Source organism: Phoca vitulina, unplaced genomic scaffold, assembly GCF_004348235.1.
Source record: "Phoca vitulina isolate PV1807 unplaced genomic scaffold, GSC_HSeal_1.0 scaffold20, whole genome shotgun sequence".
Taxonomy (NCBI): Eukaryota; Metazoa; Chordata; class Mammalia; order Carnivora; family Phocidae; genus Phoca; species Phoca vitulina.
In genome coordinates, this window is record NW_022589723.1 from 26,934,067 (window position 1) to 26,956,558 (window position 22,492).

General features: G+C 41.0%; 1 protein-coding gene across 1 annotated transcript in view; it reads right to left on the minus strand.

Moving 5' to 3' along the window:
* The window catches only part of RORA (RAR related orphan receptor A), a 704,001-nt gene that overhangs the window by 170,581 nt on the left and 510,928 nt on the right, over nt 1-22,492 (minus strand). The window contains exon 2 of the mRNA XM_032417115.1: nt 11,753-11,782. Within this exon, the coding sequence (XP_032273006.1) occupies nt 11,753-11,782 (30 nt within the window). The remainder of the gene's footprint in view (nt 1-11,752; nt 11,783-22,492) is intronic.

Genomic DNA, 22,492 nt, shown 5'->3' on the forward strand with positions numbered 1-22,492 from the left:
CCGAGTACCCATGAGATTATGACCTGAGCCCAAAATCACGAGTTGGACGCTTAACCGACTGAGCCACTGGTGCCCCCTCCTTTGCCTTTAAATAGATGCCAATGGTAACTGAAAATGTCTCTTTCTTTTTCACTCTGTAGATTTGATTATCTAGTTTATAAAATCTTGTATTGATAAGGCAGACAAATGGTGTTTAAGAGGTCACTCGGAAAAATAACACGTTCTTCATCTTAGAATAAAAGCAAGTATTCTTAAGCCTTCTGGATGAGATGCTGTCTTAAATCTGCAAAAAGAAACTTTAAAGCAATCAGTCCTAAAATTGAGACTCCAGATACATAGGGTAAGTTGCCAGACATTAAGAAGCCCTTTGAGATGTAGTATTGGTTTCCAAAATAATATAGAACAAATCTCACAAGATAATTTCAAATATTAAATACCTGTTCTTCCTTTTTGCTGTTAACAATGAAAAGATTATTGTTTTTCCCTAGACTCAAATTTGCAAGAAGAATGTGAGGTCATAAAATTGTGCATGTACACACACACACACTCTTATTTAAAATCTACCGATATTAATTGAACACATAGTAGATACCAATCATTCTGCTAAGCTTAAGGGATAGAAAGATAATTAAAGCATATCTAGGACAAAGCTACATAAACAACAACTATTCTACAATATACTTTCTGTACTGTCACCTTAACCATGTGCTGTGGGGGCAGAGAAGCTGCAGTAACAGTTTAACAAGGGGAGGTGGCTGGAGAAGGCTTTGCATGGCAGATGCTATTTGTGTTGGCCTTTGGTGGAGCAGTAAGAATTCTACAGGTGCAAAAGTCGGTGAAGGGCATTCCAGGACAAACAAGATACAACCGAAGCAAAGGCACTGAGGTATGCCCATGTATAATCTTGTAGAAACTGCCAGCATAGAAGTCAGGGAATGAGCAGTAGAAAGATTAAGACCAGATTGTAAAGGCCCTTGAGTGCCATACTAAGAAATGTAGACTCCTCAGGTACTGGAAAGCACTAGAAGGTTACTAAGGAGGTGGATAAGAAGATCCTGCTGGCAGTGGGATTCCAGAGCAGGTCATAGTCTTTCTGTTTCTTTTCTTTTTATCTGAGACAGGAGGGAGCAGGAATCGCTGCATAGAAAGGTAGTGTTTTCTACTACACCTGGTCTTAGAGAACAGCGTTTAGCCAAGGCATGTTCTTAGCACAACTTAGCACACCACAATTCTTAGCACAGCTAGACCACACTGATCTCGCCACTAAAAGATTCACAGTGGTCCCTCGTACTATTGGTGTACTATATTCACACTGCAGAGCAAAAGGAGTGCCAAGCTGCATCTGGAATACTCTGCTCTGTGGATTTACTGTCTGACAAGCTCTAAAGTTAGAAAAATATTTCAAGCTGAATCTGTCACTAACAACTTTATATGTTTTGCTGTTTCCTGAGTCACCTGGCCACTGGGACACCAAGTCCGAAGTAGATGTTTCCAATGGTAAGCCCTATTGACATCTGCTTTATCATTCTTTATATTAAATACACCAGCACAGGGGTGCCTGGGTGGCTCAGAAGGTTAAGCGTCTGCCTTCGGCTCAGATCATGATCCCGGGGTCCCGGGATCGAGTCCCGCATTGGGCTCCCTGCTCAGAGGGGAGTCTGCTTCTCCCTCTCCCCACCCCCTGCTCGTGCTCTCTCTTGCTCTCTCTCTCGCTCTCAAATAAATAAATAAAATCTTTAAAAATAAATAAGTCAATAAATATACCAGCATATTGAAGCCTCTTCAAGGCCAAAAGTCAAGCTGATGATATGGACAACAAAAAAATTGATTTTTCTCCTACTTGCCCACATTTGTTAGAAGTCTGAATCTATACAGTGCCTGGATAGCAAGGAATGCAATACTAATTTTTTTATTATTTGATTGCTCTTCATGACAGTCCCTCATGGCAGGAAACCCGTTAGTTTGCAGACTGGAGAAATCCAGGACCAAAGAGAGAAAATAATTGGAAGTCACTGTTTTGATGGAGTCAGGGGCAGAGTTAGCAATCGCATTCCCTAGCCGCCGCTCTTGCGGGGAAGCCCGACAGCCTTGTTCCCACCACAGACTTAAATGTCCTCCATCCATGCAGATCAATTCGATTCCTGAGCCCGGAATGACAAGCTTAACTACCAATAATGCCTTGCACCGGGTTTTAAGCGACATAATCAACTGGAGAGGGACTTGTGTCAGTTAGACTTTGTCTCCTTAAAAAATCAAGAGTAACAGTGGTAAGAGAGAAGTTTTTAACAAGGAGGAAAACCCTAGACAGTTGTCTCTAAGATTCTTCACCACAGCTTCAAGGACAACCAGGAAAAGAGCTGCTATTTGAAGCAACTTCATTATAAAATCATTTTTAATAAGCAATCTTAACAAAGAGAGGGAATACTCTTGTGGAGAAACCCTCCAGGGACCCAGAGGCTGCCCAGTTAAGTTATTAGGAAGTTTCACACAAGGGACCAAACAGCTATTTCATTGGCCTCGGGGGACAGAGTTTAGTTTTCGCCCGTTCTCCAGAGGCACCAGTGTTATCTTGTCTACTAACAGCACAGACTGGTAACAATCAATTATCCCGATGCCCCGACTTGGTGAGGGAAAGTGGATTTTCAGTTTTGTCGACACAAAAAGACACCATGTAAGAGAGACAGCTAAGTTAGCGCGATATAGTTCGTTATACACCGAGGACTTTTGTGAACGGGCAGCTAACGACAAGGCCTCATCTGGATCTTTGCGTTCTTTACCTGAAACGATAGGGACTCATTCTTGGAAAATTAAGAAATCCCAACAAGGAGAAAAAGGAAGTATAATTATCCCCTTACTGTACCGTCCAGCTACGTGAGGGGAAGGATTCTTCGTGCTGATGAACAAAATAATAGTCAACACAGTGTAGTTTGCCTACCTAAGGGGTGAGCAAGATTTGGAATTTGGGGTTCAAATTTTTACACAGCTGCATGCAGCCGAGTTAAAAAGGGTTGGAAAGACTTCAGCTCCTGGTGTATTACAGCAGCTTCCAGCCAATTCACAGCAGGAATGAAAGAAAGCCAGGAGGACCATTAGCCACGCAATTCAAAGTGCATATGTATTTTCAAGCTTCTTTCTTTCTTCTGATTTCGACGAAACGGCAAGAACTGGTCTTACAATTAGACCTTAAACCTGGGAAGATGGAGAAAAAGTAAAACACTCTTTCTCTTTAATAATCAGAACAGCCTTCCCTTTTTGGACTAGATCTTTCCTGCTCCATAAGCACTTTTGCTACATAGTTGATCAGAGGAAAGGCCAGAGAAGAACCTCTATCTAAGGATAAGAATTCTTTCTGATTTCGGAAAAGGGACTGAAGTACAGGAACATCTGCTTTATGTAACACTCACTAAATGACCGTGGCAATAAAAGCATTATTTAAAGGTCAGTGTATTTTTCACACACATTCTATGGCTCCCCACTGGTTCTGAGATAAAGCCGAAACCTTATCTCCGCTCTTCTTGTCCTTCCTTTTCCTTGTTAATACTCTATTCTAGTTAGACAGGTCTACACAATCATCCCCCAAACACTCCTTGGTCAACCTGATCACACCTAAGCCTTGCTACCCTTCTAGACCAAGCTCATCTCACCACCAGCATCCCCAGCTCCAACTTGCATCATAACCCTGCATTTTCCTGCAATTCCGTCATTACAGAAATTTCCTCAAGGGGGTTTGTCCTTTCTCCTCAGATGCAGAATAATCTATCGGAGAATGAGGGTTAGGAGTTAAACTTTCTATACCACCCTGTGCCTAACGCAGTGCCAGGCACAGAGTAGGGATTAGAAATCTCAAGTGAACACGATCTGTCTGACTCCCATCCCCATGCTCTTCCTCCAGGGAGTGGCTGTGGTCTGCTTTCCAGCTTTCCTTCCTCGGATCTCAGTATTACAGGGATCTGGATTACCTACCATACAATCCCCTCCCTCTCTCCTACAAAACACTTAAAATAAAAGATTTACGGAGTAAGTCTCTTTCACTGAATCTGAAGCTTAATCCTGCACATCTTAGCATTTTCTATTCCTTAATATGCCTTCTAATCATTATGCTTGGCTGTTAACTACTTAAGACATTAGGAGCTATAGTGAATGCCTAGGAGATCAACAAGTCAAACAAAGGAAAAAGTTATCACTCTTGCATAGGATAAATGTTTACTCAAAGGTGGAGGTGGAGTGAGTGGAGAACATTCCACTGTGGGGAATCCAGGAAAAAGGGTAATCAAATAGCTTGGAAATAAAAACCTCAGTTACCATAACATGCAGATATGGACATCAATTATAATCAAAGGGGACCATGTGACTCCAAATATACTAACTTCCTGGCAGTGTAGCTGACAGAGTTACTATAAAAAATTTGTGTAATTTATAAAAAAAGTTAATGTAAAACAATAACTTTCTTCATATTTCAAACACATTGGCATCTCCATTTTTCCTACATTTTTATGCCTTTGGACACAGATCCCAATAAAGAGAGAAGCTGATATACTGTAAATCTAAGGCTAAATTCAGGCATGCATAAGCATACTCAAAACCTAGATGTTTAATTCTCTTATGTATGCTTTTGATACATATTTCAACTCCCTAGGCATTCTTTTTACTTTCATGGTTTTGTTTGTTTTTGGTTGGGGTTCAGAGAAACCACAGTATCCTGAATCATACTACCTCTTAGTGGCAATGAAAGTTATACACGAATTATCAAGATGGTCTCCAAAAGAATAATGCACAAATTTGTTACAAATGTCATCAAAGTCCATTAAAGACTGTGGCAGCGAAAACGGATTCATGCTATAAGAAATACACATTACTACTAGTGTGGGGGACAGAACTATCTGGAAAGCAAAAGGAACCATTTTGAACTATTTTATTATGGAATCAGTTGAGTTGTATGAACAATGATATTAAATGGATGCTGGTTCTTTGATAAGTTAGGTTAGATGGTTAAAAAAGAGAAGTAATGATCATTTTAAAGTAAGAAGGCGGCATGGTTTTCTGCAGACGACTTAATTTAAGTGAATTTTTTCATATAGTTGTTTTTTTTTTTTAAGATTGTATTTATTTTTTGACAGAGAGAGACACAGCGAGAGAGGGAACACAAGCAGGGGGAGTGGAGGGAGAAGCAGGCCTCCTGCAGAGCAGGGAGCCCGATGCAGGGCTCAAACCCAGGACCCTGGGATCATGACCTGAGCTGAAGGCAGAGGCTTAACGACTGAGCCACGCAGGCATCCCCACATCCCCCTTTTCTATAATCAGTTGGTTCACCAAGCTTAGAAGCCTTTATAGGTAAAATAGCCCTAAGTTTAAAGAACCTGAATCAGTTGTAGGAATGACAGTTACACTTGACTTTCTCCCTATAGTTTAGAGTAGAAGGACCACTCTAAGGAATGACATTTGGTACTGTAGCAGCATTTAGGCTCTATGGAGTGGCTGTCAATCCTGGCTCCATCCCATCCTAGCTAGCTATAGGCTCCTGGGCCTCAGTTTCCACCTGGAGAGTGGAGACAGCAGCGAGATCTACCTGACAAGATTGCGGTAAAGATGAAATAAACGAACACTTACGAAGTGCTCAGAAAAGCATTTAGCACTTTGTAAGTGCTCCCCAACATTGCGTCATGTTGAGATTGGAGAGAATGGTGTGGTGCTTCTGTGTGTGCAAGGAGTCAATCTACTCTGAGTCCCGGCTCTGCCCAACGCCAGCTGGATGAATTTGCCAGTGTTTTCACTTCTTTAAGTTGCTGATCTCTCAGATAAATAGTCTCATCCAAAATGAGGATGCAGGTAGTACAAGGCTCACGGAGCTGATGAGAAGATGACATGAGATAATGCATGTAAAGCACTAAACAGAGCACCTGGACTATTAGAATTAACCGCTCAGGGGTGGCAGTTCCTATCTCCTGGTACTTCTCCTCCTATCCCAGATTCCTGCCATCACTGAACCAAAAGTAATGCGAGACTCTGTGACAGACACCCAGCCTTCTTTAAAGATCGACCCAACCATGTGTAAGAGTTTTACTAAATATATCAAGTACATGCCAGCACCCGATAGGCTAGGCACTTGTGTTTTCTCCCTCCTAGTGATCAATACACCCTTTTGAACTTGTGTTACGAAATGGGAAAACAAATACTCTTCCAAATTCAATTCATGGATCTGATGTCCTACTAACAGAGCAAACTTGAATCAACTGGATATTCTGATGGAAATGCTTAACTACATATTCTGGGCTTTTTTTTTTTTTTTTTTTTTAATGGAATGAACTGTGGGTTTTCAGGCTATGCAAATCTTCTACCTTGGAAGAACTGAGTGGCAGGGCCAAGTGCAGTCCATTTATATCTTAATATGATGAGACAGAAATCTTGTTAAGCTCAGGCAGGGTTGGCTGTAGTCACACAGGCTGAGTCTAAACAAGGCAAACATTTTCAGGCAGTATGAGGGATTTTTTACTTCCTTGGGCTGGTTGATCTTGAAGGGACTAAACAGGTGTGACTCTGGGTGAGAACGGGAGATGAGCAGCAGGGAGAACGTTCAGCACCCAGGGTTAAATCTTTCCCTTTCCTTTCATCCTGCTGTATGCCTGGATCACAGTACCAGAATCCTGGATCGTCTAATTTTTTTCTCCTCTCCCACACTGCCAGCTTAGTCTGCTTTCCAGTTGTGAGCTGAATCTTCTGGAAATGGTACACGAGGCATTCGTGTTTTCAGTGACTGTATCACCCCACTCACCCGGTCCCCACCCGGGGCCCCACCTTCAACCTAGTCTGTAAGGTCCTTGAGAGCAAAGAACCTGTAGGCACATAGTAGGTCCTCAGGAAACAGCTGTCCATCGGTTAGCCCTCTAAGAGGCCAGCATCTATCTTTGGTCATGTACCATGAGCAGCAAGCTTTATGTCTGGGATGGCCAGTAGCCTCAGGAAGCCTGAGTAAGAAATGAATCCTCTGGCTACTTTGTGAGCACTGGGTTATCCCCTTTTCTGTTTCTCAATGGGGAGATGGAATCTGGATGAAAGCCTACTAAGAGAAGTTCAGTGTAGCTTCTTCTCAGGCCCGTACTAATGATACACCCTGCCAGCAGTAATTGAAATTATACTTGCGGTGAGTCACACCATGAATCACATGGGTTGTCACGGCAACCTATTAACTATATAACCAAAGCACCTTCCATTAGCTTTGCCAAGAATGGTTCCTGAGTTTTCCTGGACTGTGAAAATAGCGTGGGCGAGCCCCAAGTTTGGTGTTGTGTTAAGAGTCTACAATCAAAAGGAATGGCCTCAAGGACAAGAAAAGAAAGCGAGAAAATAGGGTTATTTTAGTTCTTGGACCTCCTGAGTAAATGGCAACAATCGTGACAAATTGTTGGGTTGGTTTTGTGATATCAACAAATGCCTAAGGAGAGGAGGTTGAGGCCTCAAAACTAATTTTCTCTAAGTCAAATTCAAAACCAAGTCTCTAGGGGTGAAAAGTGAATACATTAACCTATTCCACTTTAAATGACTGCAATAAACACTTTTTCTTTTTACAGATACAAAGGATTATTTCTCAAGGAAATATTCTGATTTGTACTAAAATATTTTTACTATTGAGAACTAAACTCTCTTCACAAATAATATAGTGCTTTAATTTTATATGTTAGGTATTAGCCTACTGCAAACAAACATTTGAAAATGTACTAAATTGCCTTTAATGGCTATTCATGTTAAAATTAAAATATTTCAGAAGACTCAGAAGCATATTTTACTTTGTTATTTACTGGGGAAAGCTGACATTAAATCGGATTAAACTGATACATTTTCCTGGCGCTTTATTGAGTTCCCTGCAATTTTCAGGCATGTGTAAGTGCCTGTTCCTGAGTGTAGAAGAAAGCAAGCAGAACAGGCTTACACAGGAAGAATAAAGAATAGAAACATGGATGAGAACAGGAGGACATGACAAGGATCTGTTGCCTCTGGAAACTATCCAGGAGCCTACCTGGTATCTTCTGGGTCTACACTGCGGTGGTTGGCTAATATATACCCTAAGGTTATGACTCCATGATGCTAAACTTCCCAGTAGGTGGAAAGAGCTAAGAGGATCTGTTGCATTTGTTACTTTTTCACCTCCAAATCTGTCACATTCTAACATTTTAGTGTTTGCGGAACTATCCAAGTAGAACGAGATTAAAAGTCAGTGGCAAATGACCAGTTGTCCTTGGCAAATAATAAAAACCAAATCAGCCGTTGATGCCATGAAAAAGATACTTATCCAACATGGTACCATTTCAGCAGGAAAGACACCAGAAAAAACTTGTGAAACACCAATCTTTAAAGTGTCCAACCAAATACAGGGGCCGTATAATCACCACAAAGATTAAACTGAAATTCTACACCACAGTGTAAAATTTATCTGATAGGTCCCTATCCCACAAGTAAAAACCTCCTTTTCTGTTCACATACCAAAACCAACAGCAACGTTTCCTATCACCAATTGAAGAATATCACAAATGAAAGCATTCTCTGACCAATTTGGTCACGATGACTTTGTACTAGAAGCCTCAAAGCTTTGCCTTCCCCCACCAGCCAAGTAAAGTTAATGACAAACACCACCAGTGCCCTTCTCAGGAACTCAGGAGAATCTGACTTCTCCAAAGACCACGCTTGTGACTTCCTCTGAAGCTACGAATCAGATTTCCTTTCCTGGGAATTTCTGGCTCAGCTCACCCAAAGCATTTTTATTTATTTATTATTTATTTATTTTTTTTTAAGAAGCAATACCTATGCTTTCTAGATAACAAGGTGGCCTAAAATATTATCAGGTGTCACATCTCTTCAGGTTCATCTTGTGGTTCTTGCACGTCTGACTGGTGTACCTGTGAGCTGACACTCTGGTCTAATAATATATTCTGCAACTGTACATGTTAATTTGTAAGTTGAACCATCGCTCTGTGAGGCCAGTTAGGAAACCCAGATTGAAACTGCTAATGCGGGGTGACTTCAGCTGTCGATGATTATGTAGTCAAGCCTTGACCAAGGTTTCCAGAACTCTGGCTAAAAATGGAAGTCTTGAGACAGTACAAAAATGAATTCACACACTTCACTGATAGTGAACCTTTCTGAAGAACAGATGTTAAGATGCTTTCAGAGGAGCTGGAATTTAAGCTCTTAAGAAAACTTACAGGCAAGGTAGGACAGTTTGGTTTTCAAGAAAAATCTGACAGATGCTAAAGAAGAAGTCATTTGGGTGACTGTTATGGGAGAAAGAACTGATTGATTTTCTTCCTCCTCACAAGTTGTAGGCCCTGTAGAGATGTTAAGATCAGAAATATGATGGGGGGTTGTCTGCTGAGTTGGGTGACAAAAACAATCTCCACGTTTAAGTGGCATAGAAGACTTTCACTAACACGCAACTTGGACAATTCAATTTCTCCGTGGCATGTGCAAAGTTTTGTGTCAACTCTCCGTTCGGTTCCTATTCTTCCCAACTTGTCATTGGTCTGTTTTATCATGGGCCCTCTCCCCTAAATCATGAAAGTAAACATCAACAAAAAAACCCCAGGTGATTTCTGATCTCTTTTTGTCAGTTTAATATTTGAATTACATAAAGCGAGCTTTATTTGAAGTCTGTCTACATTTACTTGATGCTTGATGTCTAAGAATTTTCCTGCTGATTTCCATAGTTAGAAAGGCAATCAAAATCTACCCACTCTGGCTATATCTTGATTTCGTTTTAAAGCAGGTATATCTGATGGGGTTAGTTAAGCCTTTGCTGCAAGGCCAACCTGGTTATATTGCCTCTTACTGGAACACCAGCTTCTCTTCACTAGCTACCACTCCCATGCTGCCATCCAAATCCTTCTATGAATTTAAATCTGACCACGAGTTATTATTTCTGCAATAGGCCAATGAAATTATTCTCAGGGATGACAATTCCTTGAAGGTCCTCATGGATGGACGGTCTATATATTTACTAACATCTCTGGTCTCTGTCTTATTAGTTGAGGGGCACTCTTTGTATCCAATGGAGTTGAACTAGTGGTTTTATCCACTCATCCAAGAGCCAAGTCATAATGCAAATAGTCAGTGGCTTTCTGTGTATTGCCAGGTGGCCAGGAGTCCATACCCCAAACCACCACAAACAGTAGGCGCAATCGTCCGCTCCTGTTTGGGAGAGGCCCAGGACTGAGCTAGCAGAAAGACTGAATTACTTACCACCTCTAGAGTGGGTCCCTCCAGGCCAGGGACGAGCTCATGGGCAAGGCTGTGCAAGGAAGCGCTCTGTACCATGCCTGCCTGCGGATACACAGAGGACTTCAGTCTCCTGCACTGTCAATCTCTCAGTCATCATGAGCTCAATTATGCACCGACAACAGCAAGAACAACAACGACGACGACGACAAAACAACCCCCAAAAAGCTAAGGGCCACAGGCTACCGTGATGGAGGGACAGCCAACGGGAACTGTGCATTCGGAGATGGAGGTGCTGTCCTGATCATGTGTCCGTTACTTCTTTCCTCAAACAAACATTCCATTGAAGCCCATGGGAGAGCCAGGTGGAGAAACTGCAGGACTGGGCCCTAAAAGCCAGGCCACCATTGAATTTGGTGGGGTGGGTTTTTTTTGTTTGTTTGTTTGTTTGTTTGTTGTTTTTTTTTGTTTTTTTTTTTTTTGCTTTTTTGTTTGCTACAAATACAGATAGACAGACAGACAAGCCCAAGAGCAGATTTCAAGAATCAACTGAGGCACAAGATAAACTACTTTGATGTTACACAGATTTTTTTCCCCCAAATGTTTCACATGAAACCAAAAATTTTAAAAGCATAATTAGGAAAAATTTGGGGACACATCTTTGTCGGCCCTGAATTGTGCCATAAATATCTCCACTGCTTGCCTTAGAAGGATGCCCAAACACATCTCATGGGTAGCACATATCTGTGGTCTAAAATAGTTATCGAATTCTAATGACACTATTAATTCAAAGTCTAAATATGCTGGTCAAGTACAGTGAAAGTTGACTGCCTGCGTCAATGACGGATTAGTTTCATCCTGAGGTTCAAAGCACAGTCAAACATTATTGCTCAGATTGCAAAATCACAACACTTTACGTTGACGTGAGTTTGTAAACTTATGGTGTAGTTCGAATGAAGGCAACTGATGAAAGCAGTTGAACCTGAGAAGTGGGAATGAATACAGAGTGTAAATCCAGCGCACATTTCCACATCAAACTACCGATGCCATTTACCAGGGCCCTCGTGGGCCACACTCATGGTCGAGCGACAGCACCTAGATTCCCAGTCAGTATCTCTGCGCACAGACACAAGTACAAAACGGCCTAAATCGTGAACTAGTGGTGAGGAAAAGGAGACCAAAGTTTAAAAGAAATCAAGGTGATGTTTCCTAGAAACATACCAGCTCTTCTAAGAAGGATCCAGAATAGGGGTGATCAGTAAGTAATTAATTGATCCTCCTGACTAGATTTTATGATTTTTTTCTAAAGACTAATGACTTGAATCACTAGAATTCATCAGACTACGTCTAGACTCTCTTTAACACACACTCAGTACAAACAGGTGGAGATGTACCACTTCCGACCACTACAGGTAGAGAAGTTATGACCTCTGTTGACCATGGATCACAGCTGAAACATTAGTTTATACTTGAAGGGTCACAGCAGCCAGACATATGCGAATTCCAACTCTTCAGAAAACTTTGGATAAAAAAAAAATGCATTACTTACATGTATGTGTCTTCTTCGTTACTGAGATACCTAGAAGAGAAGAAATAATGACAAAGGTAAGAAAGTGTCCTGTGTGTGCTTCTCGGAATGCATGTCATTCACAGTGTACTCAGGAGTGCATCTGCTCAGACGGCGATGCAGTGGCCAGGTTAGTCTCAGTCGTACCCGGCAGGGCCACTGGACCTACCCCAGAACGACAGAACCGGGAGCGACAGTGATGGTAAACACCGCCTATGGGTTTAAGAGGTTATGGGGTGAAAAGCAGCAGCATGGACAGTAATTAAACAGGGTGAGAGAAGCCTCTCCATTTTCATTTTAAATAGGGGAGATGATCATGTTTATAGGCAGAGCGGGGAAGATTTAAAACACAAGAGAGTGATGCCAACCTACTCAGACAAGAGTGAGTTGAGCAACAGAGCAATTAATTTGCTATGGCCATTGATTCTGGGTTAACTTTTTATGGAAAATGACTGCCTGCTCACATGAGGCATAACTTTCTATGGCGAAGGAAAGAACATCCACAAAATGTACCTATCTGTCCATACTCATTAAAGTCAGAAGGGGTATGGCTGTTACTTCTCTGCGAATGGTACCAAAATGAACACACGCTGTACGAAAACACGAGGGATTCATGAGTCAGCACCCTTGCTGCTTCCAAGATGATTTACGGAGAGCAGGTGACAGATGAATGGGACTAAGCAAGATTCGGCACATAAGACCACAGAAGGATAACACGAACGCACACTCCAGTGTTAACAGTGTTATCTCTGTTTCAGAAGGACTCCATTTTGAACTCTTTATGCTCTGTTCTTCTTAGGGGATATTCTTGAGACTAAATAGGCTCAAAGTAATACAACTCTTGAAAACATTTAGCCTGTGACTAAGAACTGTGGTAAACCTTGAAATTTTTTTCTTTCAAGTTATTAAGAGAACTATTTAACCCTCCTCTGGAAAGTAGTTGTTGAAAAGTTGTTGAAAAATTTGGCACCCACGTCAGACCCATTACTTAGCTATGGAACAAATCGTACAGGGAAGAAATCCGTTATGAAAATCCACGGTAGACATAAAAAAAAAAAGAAAAAGTTAATTCCAAAGTTGTGCGCCAAGACCAAAATCACACACTTGCTCCCCCCCACAACTTTCCAAAGAGCTTATTTAGGGAAGCTGAAATTACATAGTCCAACTCAAATTCTCTTTTTTCCCCCTCTTTTTATTGAGGAAAACTAAACTATTGTTTTTCATCATGTTTGAGTTGGCTTCTCAAAGTGAAGTTAGAACCTTTTGCAAAGAGCCTTGAAGGCTCTCTCACACGGGAACTACAAAAAATGTTCTAGAATTTTTTTGAAATAAGCTTTATCATGGGAAGGGAGCTTCCCCCAACAGCAACTGTGAGTAAAGTTTAAAATCTGAATACAATTTGCAACTCCAGCTCATGACACCAGCACCAATAAATTGATACATTAGTGCTCTTTCAGCATTATGAGGGCTATATGTGTACTTTCCTTAGGAAATAATGCTTTCTGTAAAATCACTTTGAAGAGAAAGTGCTTATGCTGTCACTCCTGATTATTCAGAACCTCCACACAATTGGATTTAACACAGCCCAAAACAGACCTATCTATATTCGCTGAGTGTGGAACTATTTTCTCCTGACATCCAAAGCCCTGATGAAAATACCACTGCTTTGACTTTTCTACTTAAATTTATTATACAGCGTGAGGCAGTGTTCTCATCAAATATTTTCATGATGATTACATTGATAATAGATTCTGAAAATCTTTCCAGGAAAGCTGCCTGATCTTTGAGATCACAGTAGCACAGAGCTAAAACCACTCACATCTGTCTCCAGGAGCAAGCATGACCCCAGCCAGCATCAGTGCCAACCTAGTCCCCCAGTTTCGGTTAGCGGCCACTTAGTGATCGATACAAACAACTGGGGGATATACCCACATAAAAGTGGCCAGATTTAGCAGATAAAATGCGGGATGCCAGTTAAATTCGAAGTTCAGCTACCACTCTGCTGTGTATCCGAAATTCAAATTTAACTGAGCATCCTGTATTTTATCTGGCAACCCTAACCCATACAAATAAAATGTAAACTGTATCTATTGTATACAGTGAAGAATATAAAATAAATTAATAGCACATTTTTATGGAGAAAGGCTTAAAAAACACACCCCTCTCCTGAAAGCAATATTTTTTTTATAAAAAATGCATTATTTCTAATTATGGAGACAGGACTATGCATAATATTTAATTACTGTTTTTACTTCATAGCCATTATGAAGACAAAATTCTATTACCCCAAAAAAGCAAACAAACAGAAACAACATGAACACACAAAAGACAAATTTAATGGATCAGAAAGCTTATTTGGAATCCCCTTCTCCTCCTCTCCTGAAAAATAACATTTGTGATCAAACTAAGGTCTTGAATTTGTGTCACTCCTTTTTCTATAGAAGCTCTGGTACTTCATAGTAACTGACTCCATAGTAGTGTTAAAAAAAAAAAAAAAGCAAAAAACAAAAAACAAAACAACAACAAAAAAGGTGGCACCTGGGTGGCTGAGTTGATTAAGCGTCCGACTCATGATTTCGGCTCAGGTCATAATCTCGGGATTGTGAGACTGAATCTGACGTCAGGCTCCGTGCTGGGCATGGGGCCTGCTTCAGATTCTTTATCTCCCTCTCTCTCTGTCCCTTCCTACCCAGCCCCCTGCTCTCTCTCTCTAAAAAAAAATAAAAAAAGAAAGAAAGAAAGAAAGAAAGAAAAAGAAAGAAAAAGAAAGAAAGAAAGAAAGAAAGAAGAAAGAAAGAAAGAAAGGAAAGAAAGAAAGAAAAGAAAGGAAAGAAAGAAAGAAAGATCTTCATTTCACAGATGGGTCAACTGAAGCTCAGGAAAGTTTAATTAGCACAGTAAAAAGCTTTCTGTGGAAAGTTAATATCCTTTTGGAAGCACATCCATGGCTCATATGTAAAAACCCTGGTATAGATAGTGCCTCTGAAAAGAGTAAATATTCAAAAAAAGATTTACTCCCAGGACCACATCACTCAGCAGTCAGTAAATAATTTAAACCTGTCCCCTGTCTTATCCCAACCAGGGAGCCTCCCCAGGGCTTGGGTGAATGCAGTCCTCAGACAGAGAAGCCTGTGTGCCCTAGTTTGCAACCAGCAGCCATTTCTTCACCCTTCATTGGGGGTGGGGTGGGTCTTCCCTTCTTTCTTCTCAGCCCCTCAGAGGTTGTAAGCTTCCTGTCTTTCCCGCCAGAAAGCGCCTCCTTCATGAGACCACAGCAGTCATGCACTGCCCATTGTCATCCTTAGTACATCCAAAGCTAATGTTACCAGCAGCGCCAGGAGCAGAAGCTCTGAATAATGACTTGTTGGAGAGCCAGTTTTCTAAAGATAAATTATCATGATTATTTAGTAGGGGCAAACAGCTCTAATTCTACCCAGGAGTAGAAAAGAATATACTTTTTAAAGGCAGCTCAAGATAGCTGGATTTGGAGTCAGGCTGACTTGGGCTTTCATTCGTGGCCCATACGCTTTCCTGACTCTTGGCTGAGAGGCCTTGGGCAAGTGACTTAACTTCTCTGAGCCTGGAATTTATAATTGTATATAATCATGATAATACTCAAAAGTCTGCTGTGAAAATTAAAATGAAATCAGGATGTGTAAAGAGCCTTCCAAACTGGGAAGTGTGAAACGTTAAAAGGGCAGGCAACATGCACAGTCTTATTTTAATGAAGGCTGAATTAGAATGTTCTACCGAAAGCTACGTCATAGCTACTCCTGATGTCCCTGGGCTTCACGCTGATGTAGGGCCTAGGACTCTTGTTTTCAGACCAAGTGCTCTGACTTGAAAATTCCTAGTTGTTGGAGCATGAGACAGACAACCAAGTTCCTAAAAGTAAGTGTGTGCTGTTCTAGACCCTGAACTCCACTGGAGTCTTTACTCTCTGAAATCCAGGGAAGACACTTGCTCATTGGCAAGTGGGCTAGCTAGGCTGCTGTTGAGCACGGGCAAGGGACTTTGATCACCACCACCAAAGGGTGTCAAACTGAGTCCAGCTGTTGTGAAGGTTTTGATTCACTTCCAAGTGACTGGGAAGAACACCAAGATCCTTTCACTGAGATTTGCAAACAGGCCACCAAGCAGAGTAATGCTCTCTGCAGAGACTGTGACGGCAGGGAGCTGTGGGAGAGTGATGGGGAGGCGCCGGGGCTCAGTGACCTGAGCCAACAGTGAACTCACTGGTTGATTTGGGCAAGTCACTTAACTTCTCTGGGCCTTAGTTTTCTCATCTGTAGAATGAGATGGTTGAACTGCATGATTTCTTAATTTCCCTTCTAGTTTATTGATCAAGGGCTCCTTGCCCTGCTTTCTAGCTATCAGACCAAACCTCCTCTTTTTAAGCAACAGGCTGCCAGATCTATTTCTCACTGTACAAAATCTAATGTAGCTCACAATCAAAGGTAACCCCCTGAAACTTTTTTCTTTTTGCCTTTAAAAACCAAAGAAGAAAGAAGGCAATACCCACAAAAGGTTATATAAGTAAAAGCTACACTTCTTTTGGGTGATATTTTAAAATTATCTGGGCTAGAGAAAAATGGTACCTTTTGATAAAGTTGCAAGACTCCTTATATTTCACCCAGATCATATATATATATATATATATAGAGAGAGAGAGAGAGAGAGAGGAGAAAAAGAGGAGAAAAGAGAAGAGAAACATTTCCAAGTGACGCTTTAAGAGTAATTTCTAATTTAATAACAGAACATCAGTTTTAAATTGTCAATTAATACCCTTAAAATTAAGAGGAAAAATCTCCACAAATCCTCTACTCAAAGGAGGCCTTCTAATATAGCAAGAGTGCCTCTTACTCTATTTAGCCGACCATGCTTCACAAAGTAAAGCATAGGAAATGTCATGAAAATACCACAAATTTATCACTGTCACAGTTATCAGTCGTTTCAGAGTTATAGCTATCACAGAGCAGAGCACTTTAGGATTGTAATCTGATATTTCCAATCAGTGCCAAATCTTGGACCAATTAACTTCCTTGATGGACTTCTTATTGTCTCTTGGTTTCTAGGCAATTGTCTGGGGACCAAGTTTAGTTTAACTTTTTTTTTTTTTTTGGTAAGAAATGGCATCTTTCCTCTTCCACAGACATCCCAATTACTAAACTAGCATTTCCAGAGGCCCTGCATTCTAGACAAGACCCTAACTACAGAGGTGTGCCTTTGCCACTTTGCCATTATTCAGCCTGTGTGCCTTCTCTTATTCTCTTTCATTACAACATAACAGTTGTTGAGATCCAGATATTTTCCACAAGGATAAGCTCTGTGTTAGAATCAAAAAAAAAAAAAACAAAAAGAAAAACAAACACAACAAAGGATACCTAAAATAAGATGCAGTGAAGTTTTCTTTTTTTCTTCCTTTTGTTTTTAAATATGTTAATGTTTCTTGGGGCTCCTGGGTGGCTCAGTCGGTTAAGCATCTGCCTTCGGCTCAGGTCATGATCCCAGGGTCCTGGGATCGAGTCCCAAATCGGGCTCCTTGCTCAGCGGGGGCTCTGCTTCCCCCTCTCCCTCTCCCTCTCCTCCCTGTTCGTGCTTTCTCTCTCTCAAATAAATAATTAAATCTAAAAAAAAAAAACAGAACAACACGTCAATGTTTCCATATTTCAAGTGACTTTGTGTGGCAGGGAGGAGGAGATGTGCTAAATGATAATTAACAAAATCTTTAACTGGCCAACTCATGCATCTACACTAGACCCACACATTAACTCTCAGTTTGATTTCTAGAAAAGGAGTCTCCAAATCTGAAGGCTTTCACAGGATTTATTCTCCCTCTTCACAAGGTGAACGAGTTAAATAAGATGTCCATTATTTAAGCTGTGAGGTCTTGGGCCAATGGCCGAACTGCTAAGTCTCCATTTTCTTACCCATGAAATAGGGGCAAAATTCTCAGTGCTGAGTTTATAATAAGGTTTCAGTGAGAGAATTCACCTGGGGCATGTAGCAGAGTGCCTCTTTCCTACTCAAGACATTTCTGTTAGCAGACGCTTAGCCCTGGACAAACAGAGAGATATCCCCTAGGTGGTCACAGGCATACCCAACAGGGCAATGAGCTCATTAAAAAGATGTAGAATCTGGCAAATGAGTGTTTGAGAGCTCAGGCAGAACTTCCCAAATAAAATCTGGAACAGTTAACCTCCTTCCTGCCATATTATCCACGAGCATAGTGCAAAGGTTGCAAGCTGCTGGGTCTGCTTGCTCCCTCCTCTACTTTTTGACTTCCTCATTGTAAGAAGCTTGTAGTTAAAAGAGCAATTTATATGCAGTGAATGAACACTAGCTAAGAAACAAAGCCCAGCGTTTAGGGGTTTTGTTCTTGTTTTTGAATGGCTAACAACTGTTTCATAAAGAAAAAAACTATCACTTTGTGTTGGCCCTATGCCCTCCCTCCCCCAATCCTGAGCTGTCCTATGAGCTTGCTCCATCCCATAAGCAGTCAGGAGAGGATCTATGCAGGAGGAAGAGCGGAACACAGCCCGAGTGCGGCCTCACCAAACAGAGTGATGTTACAAAACAATGTCCTTGTCTAGGACAAAAGAGCTATTAATGATAATCAGTACATATTACTGAAAGTGCTCCAAGTAATCTCTGGACTTTGTTTCAAAAATTCTTAATGGACACTAATGCTTAGAGTTCACTCAAAAGAGAAATAAATTACGTGCCAGGGTTGCAGGGACCAAGGACAACACTCGGAAGGCATCAAAGCATTAGCGATGTTACGACAATCAAACATTTTGTAATTGCATAAAAAGCCTTTAAAAATCATTTAGAAATACTAATTATGAAGATAAATAATACTTTAATGTGAGCTTTCTTTTGTGTTGATTTGAGCCTAGGTTGAGCTCCTTCGGTAATAATATTTCAGCTCTTTTACCAATCAAGGTGCTTTATGCAACATGAAAAAAATCTCCGTTTTAGTGTGAAAAATAGAATGGACATTGATAAGAGGATTTTTTTTTCTTCTGTTTTTTGAATTAAAACAATTGTGTGTGTGTGTGAATGCCTTCCACCTCTAGGTCATATTTCCTGACATTTGTGCCCAGAAATATCTTTTAATTTTAGGCAAGCAGGCCAGAGCTATACCCGCTCTCAAGCCCTGCCTTTATCTTTGACAAAACAGTACCAAGAACAAAACCTCATTCCCAGTCCCTCAGCAAAAGCACCATAAAGACACCATCAGTCTATCCTAGAACAAAATTTTGAGACGAAACTTATTTGGGAAACATCCATCTTGCCCCTTAGAGATTACTATCTAATGCATTATGAAAAGTCCATACCTAAGGAGGTAATTTCTCCTCTTGTGACTTGCTGGTGCCAAATGCATGATTAGCACTAAAGGACAGTAAGAATGACAAGAATTCTTGTTCTTTCAAATTGATTTCCTTTTTTCAAGTCTCTATACTGAAAATGGAGCTACCCATCAAATATTACTCAGTTGACTTAAATCTGCTCTTGGAGCTCTGAGCAGAGATGTGAACTGACAACCATCAACACTTTCAGCTTAGCCTTCTGGAATTGAGTAGTTTCACAAGTGAATAATTCAGTTCAGGTAAAAGTCAACAGCTCTCACCATGCTTTTCCAGGAAATGCTTTACCTTCTGCACCTCTGAAATTTGTTGAAATTGTTTATCTTTGCCACTAATATGGGCAGGTACTGACTTGAACTGTCTGTAGGTGACTTGCCTGGATGCTGTCAAACACATGGCTATAGTTGCAATCCCCAAACTCAAAGCTACCAGAACTGGTTGGAGGAGGATGACCTGAAGACTATAGAGTTGTGGCCCCAAAGCAAGTCAGGAACTACAGACGCTTTTCACATATTCTGCCCTTGTGTAGACAACCTAAATCATACCTCATGGAGAGTATCAGGTCAAGGCAAGTGATGACTGAAGAAATCTCACCTAGTCTGCAGCCACCTCAAAACCAAAATCTGCTCCCAATGGCACAAGCATGGGTAGACCAAGGGTATACAAAATAGGAGACAATTCCATGAGTTCACTCATGTCTCAAATCACCTAGAAAGGAGAGGGAATCTGAAGTGCAAACAATGGGAATTTGGTTCTACATTTTGAGGATATGAGCTCTACTGTCAGAACCAGGATGAATACTAACAGCCACAGGATCCAGGTGCTAGGGAGCCTGCGTGGCTCAGTTGGTTAAGTATCCGACTCTTGGTTTGAGCTCAGGTTGTGATCTCAGGGTCATGAGATTGAGCCCCAAAGCCCCATGTCGGGCTCCCCACTCAGCAGGGAGTCTGCTTCCTCTCTCCCTCTGCCCCTCCCCCAGCACGCACTCTCTCTCTCCAAAATAAATAAATAAATCTTAAAAAAAAGCCACAGGGTCCAACGGGATATCAAATAAATATTGATATTTATTTTTAGTGGAGAGGTGTCTTCAACTATTGCTGAACATATAGGATACTATTTAAAGGTCCTTAAAAGATTTCTAAAAATGCCAACATTAATCATCTTGAAAGAAAAAAGATGAAAACTCCAATTAAATATGTATTTTGTAGCCTCTCCTCTGATGACAGAATTTTAAGCAGTTTTGTCTGGATTGGCTGCTGCCGGGTGATAATTCAAGAAAAGAAAGTAGTCACCAAGGTATTTCCTTTGCATTCACAGAATTTATCGAGTACGAAAATTACTAGATGAGATGAATAAACTCTTTTCCCATATGAGATTTAGAGTCGGGAAGCTTCGATTCCAGTCTTAGCTCAGTCACTTGCCAGATGTGTGAATTTGGCCGAGATACTTAATCTCTCTGAATCTTAGTTTCCTCATCTCTTAAAGAAGGGGAAAAAAATCTTTTCTTCTTCCACCTGGTAATTTGACCACTAGAAACGTAGGCTTTAAGAAGTAATTATGGATGTACACAGGGTTTTCATGGTAGCATTGTTGCCAACAGCAAAAGGTTAGGGAGGAACCACCCAAATGTCAGTAGTATAGAGGATGAGTTAAATAAACCATGGTATATCTATGTAATGAAATACTCTGCCATCAGTAACTAATGAAAGCTTAATTGCATTGAAAGACGTTCTAGCTATCTTCAGAGAAACAAACAAACAAACAAAAAAACCCTCAAACCCTCAAATCCCCAAAGTACAGAATGATTCCATTTCTGTGAAAAGAAGAAAAAATAAAATAATAAAACTATACAGAAAAAAAGACTAAAAAATATGCACCAAATTAATGAGAGTGGTTATCTCTGAGTGGAGGAATTCCGGATGATTTTTCATTTCTTTGTCTCTACTTTCGAAATTTTCTATAATAAAACTGTGTAAATAACATTCTAAGACTAAGAAAGAAAAGCTAAAATACCCACCTCCCAGGGTTACTGTGAGGATAAAATGAAATAATGAATGGAAATGTTGGTTTAATTTTTTTTTTTTCCTTATTATCCCAACATCATCTCTCTGTGACCAGTAGGAAACCTGGCTTCCTATGGCAACTCCTAACTGCATTACACTTTCCAGGCAACTCTTTCTGAGTCTGAAGTATAAGCTCCATGACACAGCTGGCATCTTTCGGGAAGGCTTCATGGTGATGGACAGTCTGAGGGTACTGGACAAAATAGTAATCAAACCACTAATCCATGTGCTGAAAAAGGTCTGAAAAATAAGCCTTGTTTAGTTCAGTGTGTTTTATATAATGTCACAGAATCATTGAGAAACCTGGACTCTGATGTTGGGTGACTCTTGACTCCTGGGAAAACAACGATCCTTTAGCTACCAGATAGAAGCTCAGTTTATGCTGATGACTACAGGGTATCTGCACCATGGGTTTGTGGAGATCTCTGTGGAGCAGGTGCAGCCTCAGAGACTGATCACAAACCCCTCAAGGCAAGAGTGAGTCCTTTTGTCATTATCCCCTGAGAAGTCTCTGGGACTTATTGCCATGAAATGTGAAGAGCAGGGTTTTGGAGACAGGCAGACCCAGGCGGCACGCCTGACTTCATCACCGTCACTAAGTGACCATCGCTGGAATCACTTCTCTTTAGGCAAGTTACTTCACCTGAGTCGTAGTTTCAATTTCTGTAGGATAGAGGTAAGAACGCTGCGGTCTTTATAAGAGAAAGAAGAAGGAGACTGGGATACGGAGACACAGAAGATACACAGAGAATGTCATGTCAAGATGGAGGCAGAAATTGGAGTCATGCGGTGATAAGCCAAGGAATGCCAAGGAAGGCCAGAAACTACTGGAAGTTAGGAGAGAGGATTCCAGAAATTCTTCTCTAGAGTCTTCAGAGGGAGCATGGCCCTGCTGACACCTTGGTTTTGGACTTTTAGCATCCAGAACTGTGAGAGAATACATTTTTGTTGTTTTAGGCCACTAATTTGTGGCATTTTGTTACAGGAGCCCTAGGAAATTGATTACAAAGGTCTAGGAAATTTTATGAGTTTATGGTATCTTGACAATACTCTGGGATCTTTCAAAAATACGGTGTGGCAGTTTTCTTGCTGCCCCTCCAAATCCATTCTCCCATTCTTCCACAGCAGGCACCTTTTTGGTGGGCACACAGCAGCCCAATTAGAGACTACATTTCCCAGAGTCCCTTGGGGCTGGGTATAGCCATAAGACTAGGTTCTCACTAAGAAATGTGAGCAGAAAGGGTGTGTGGAAATTCCGTGTCACTTAAGAGGAAATTGCTTGCCTGGGA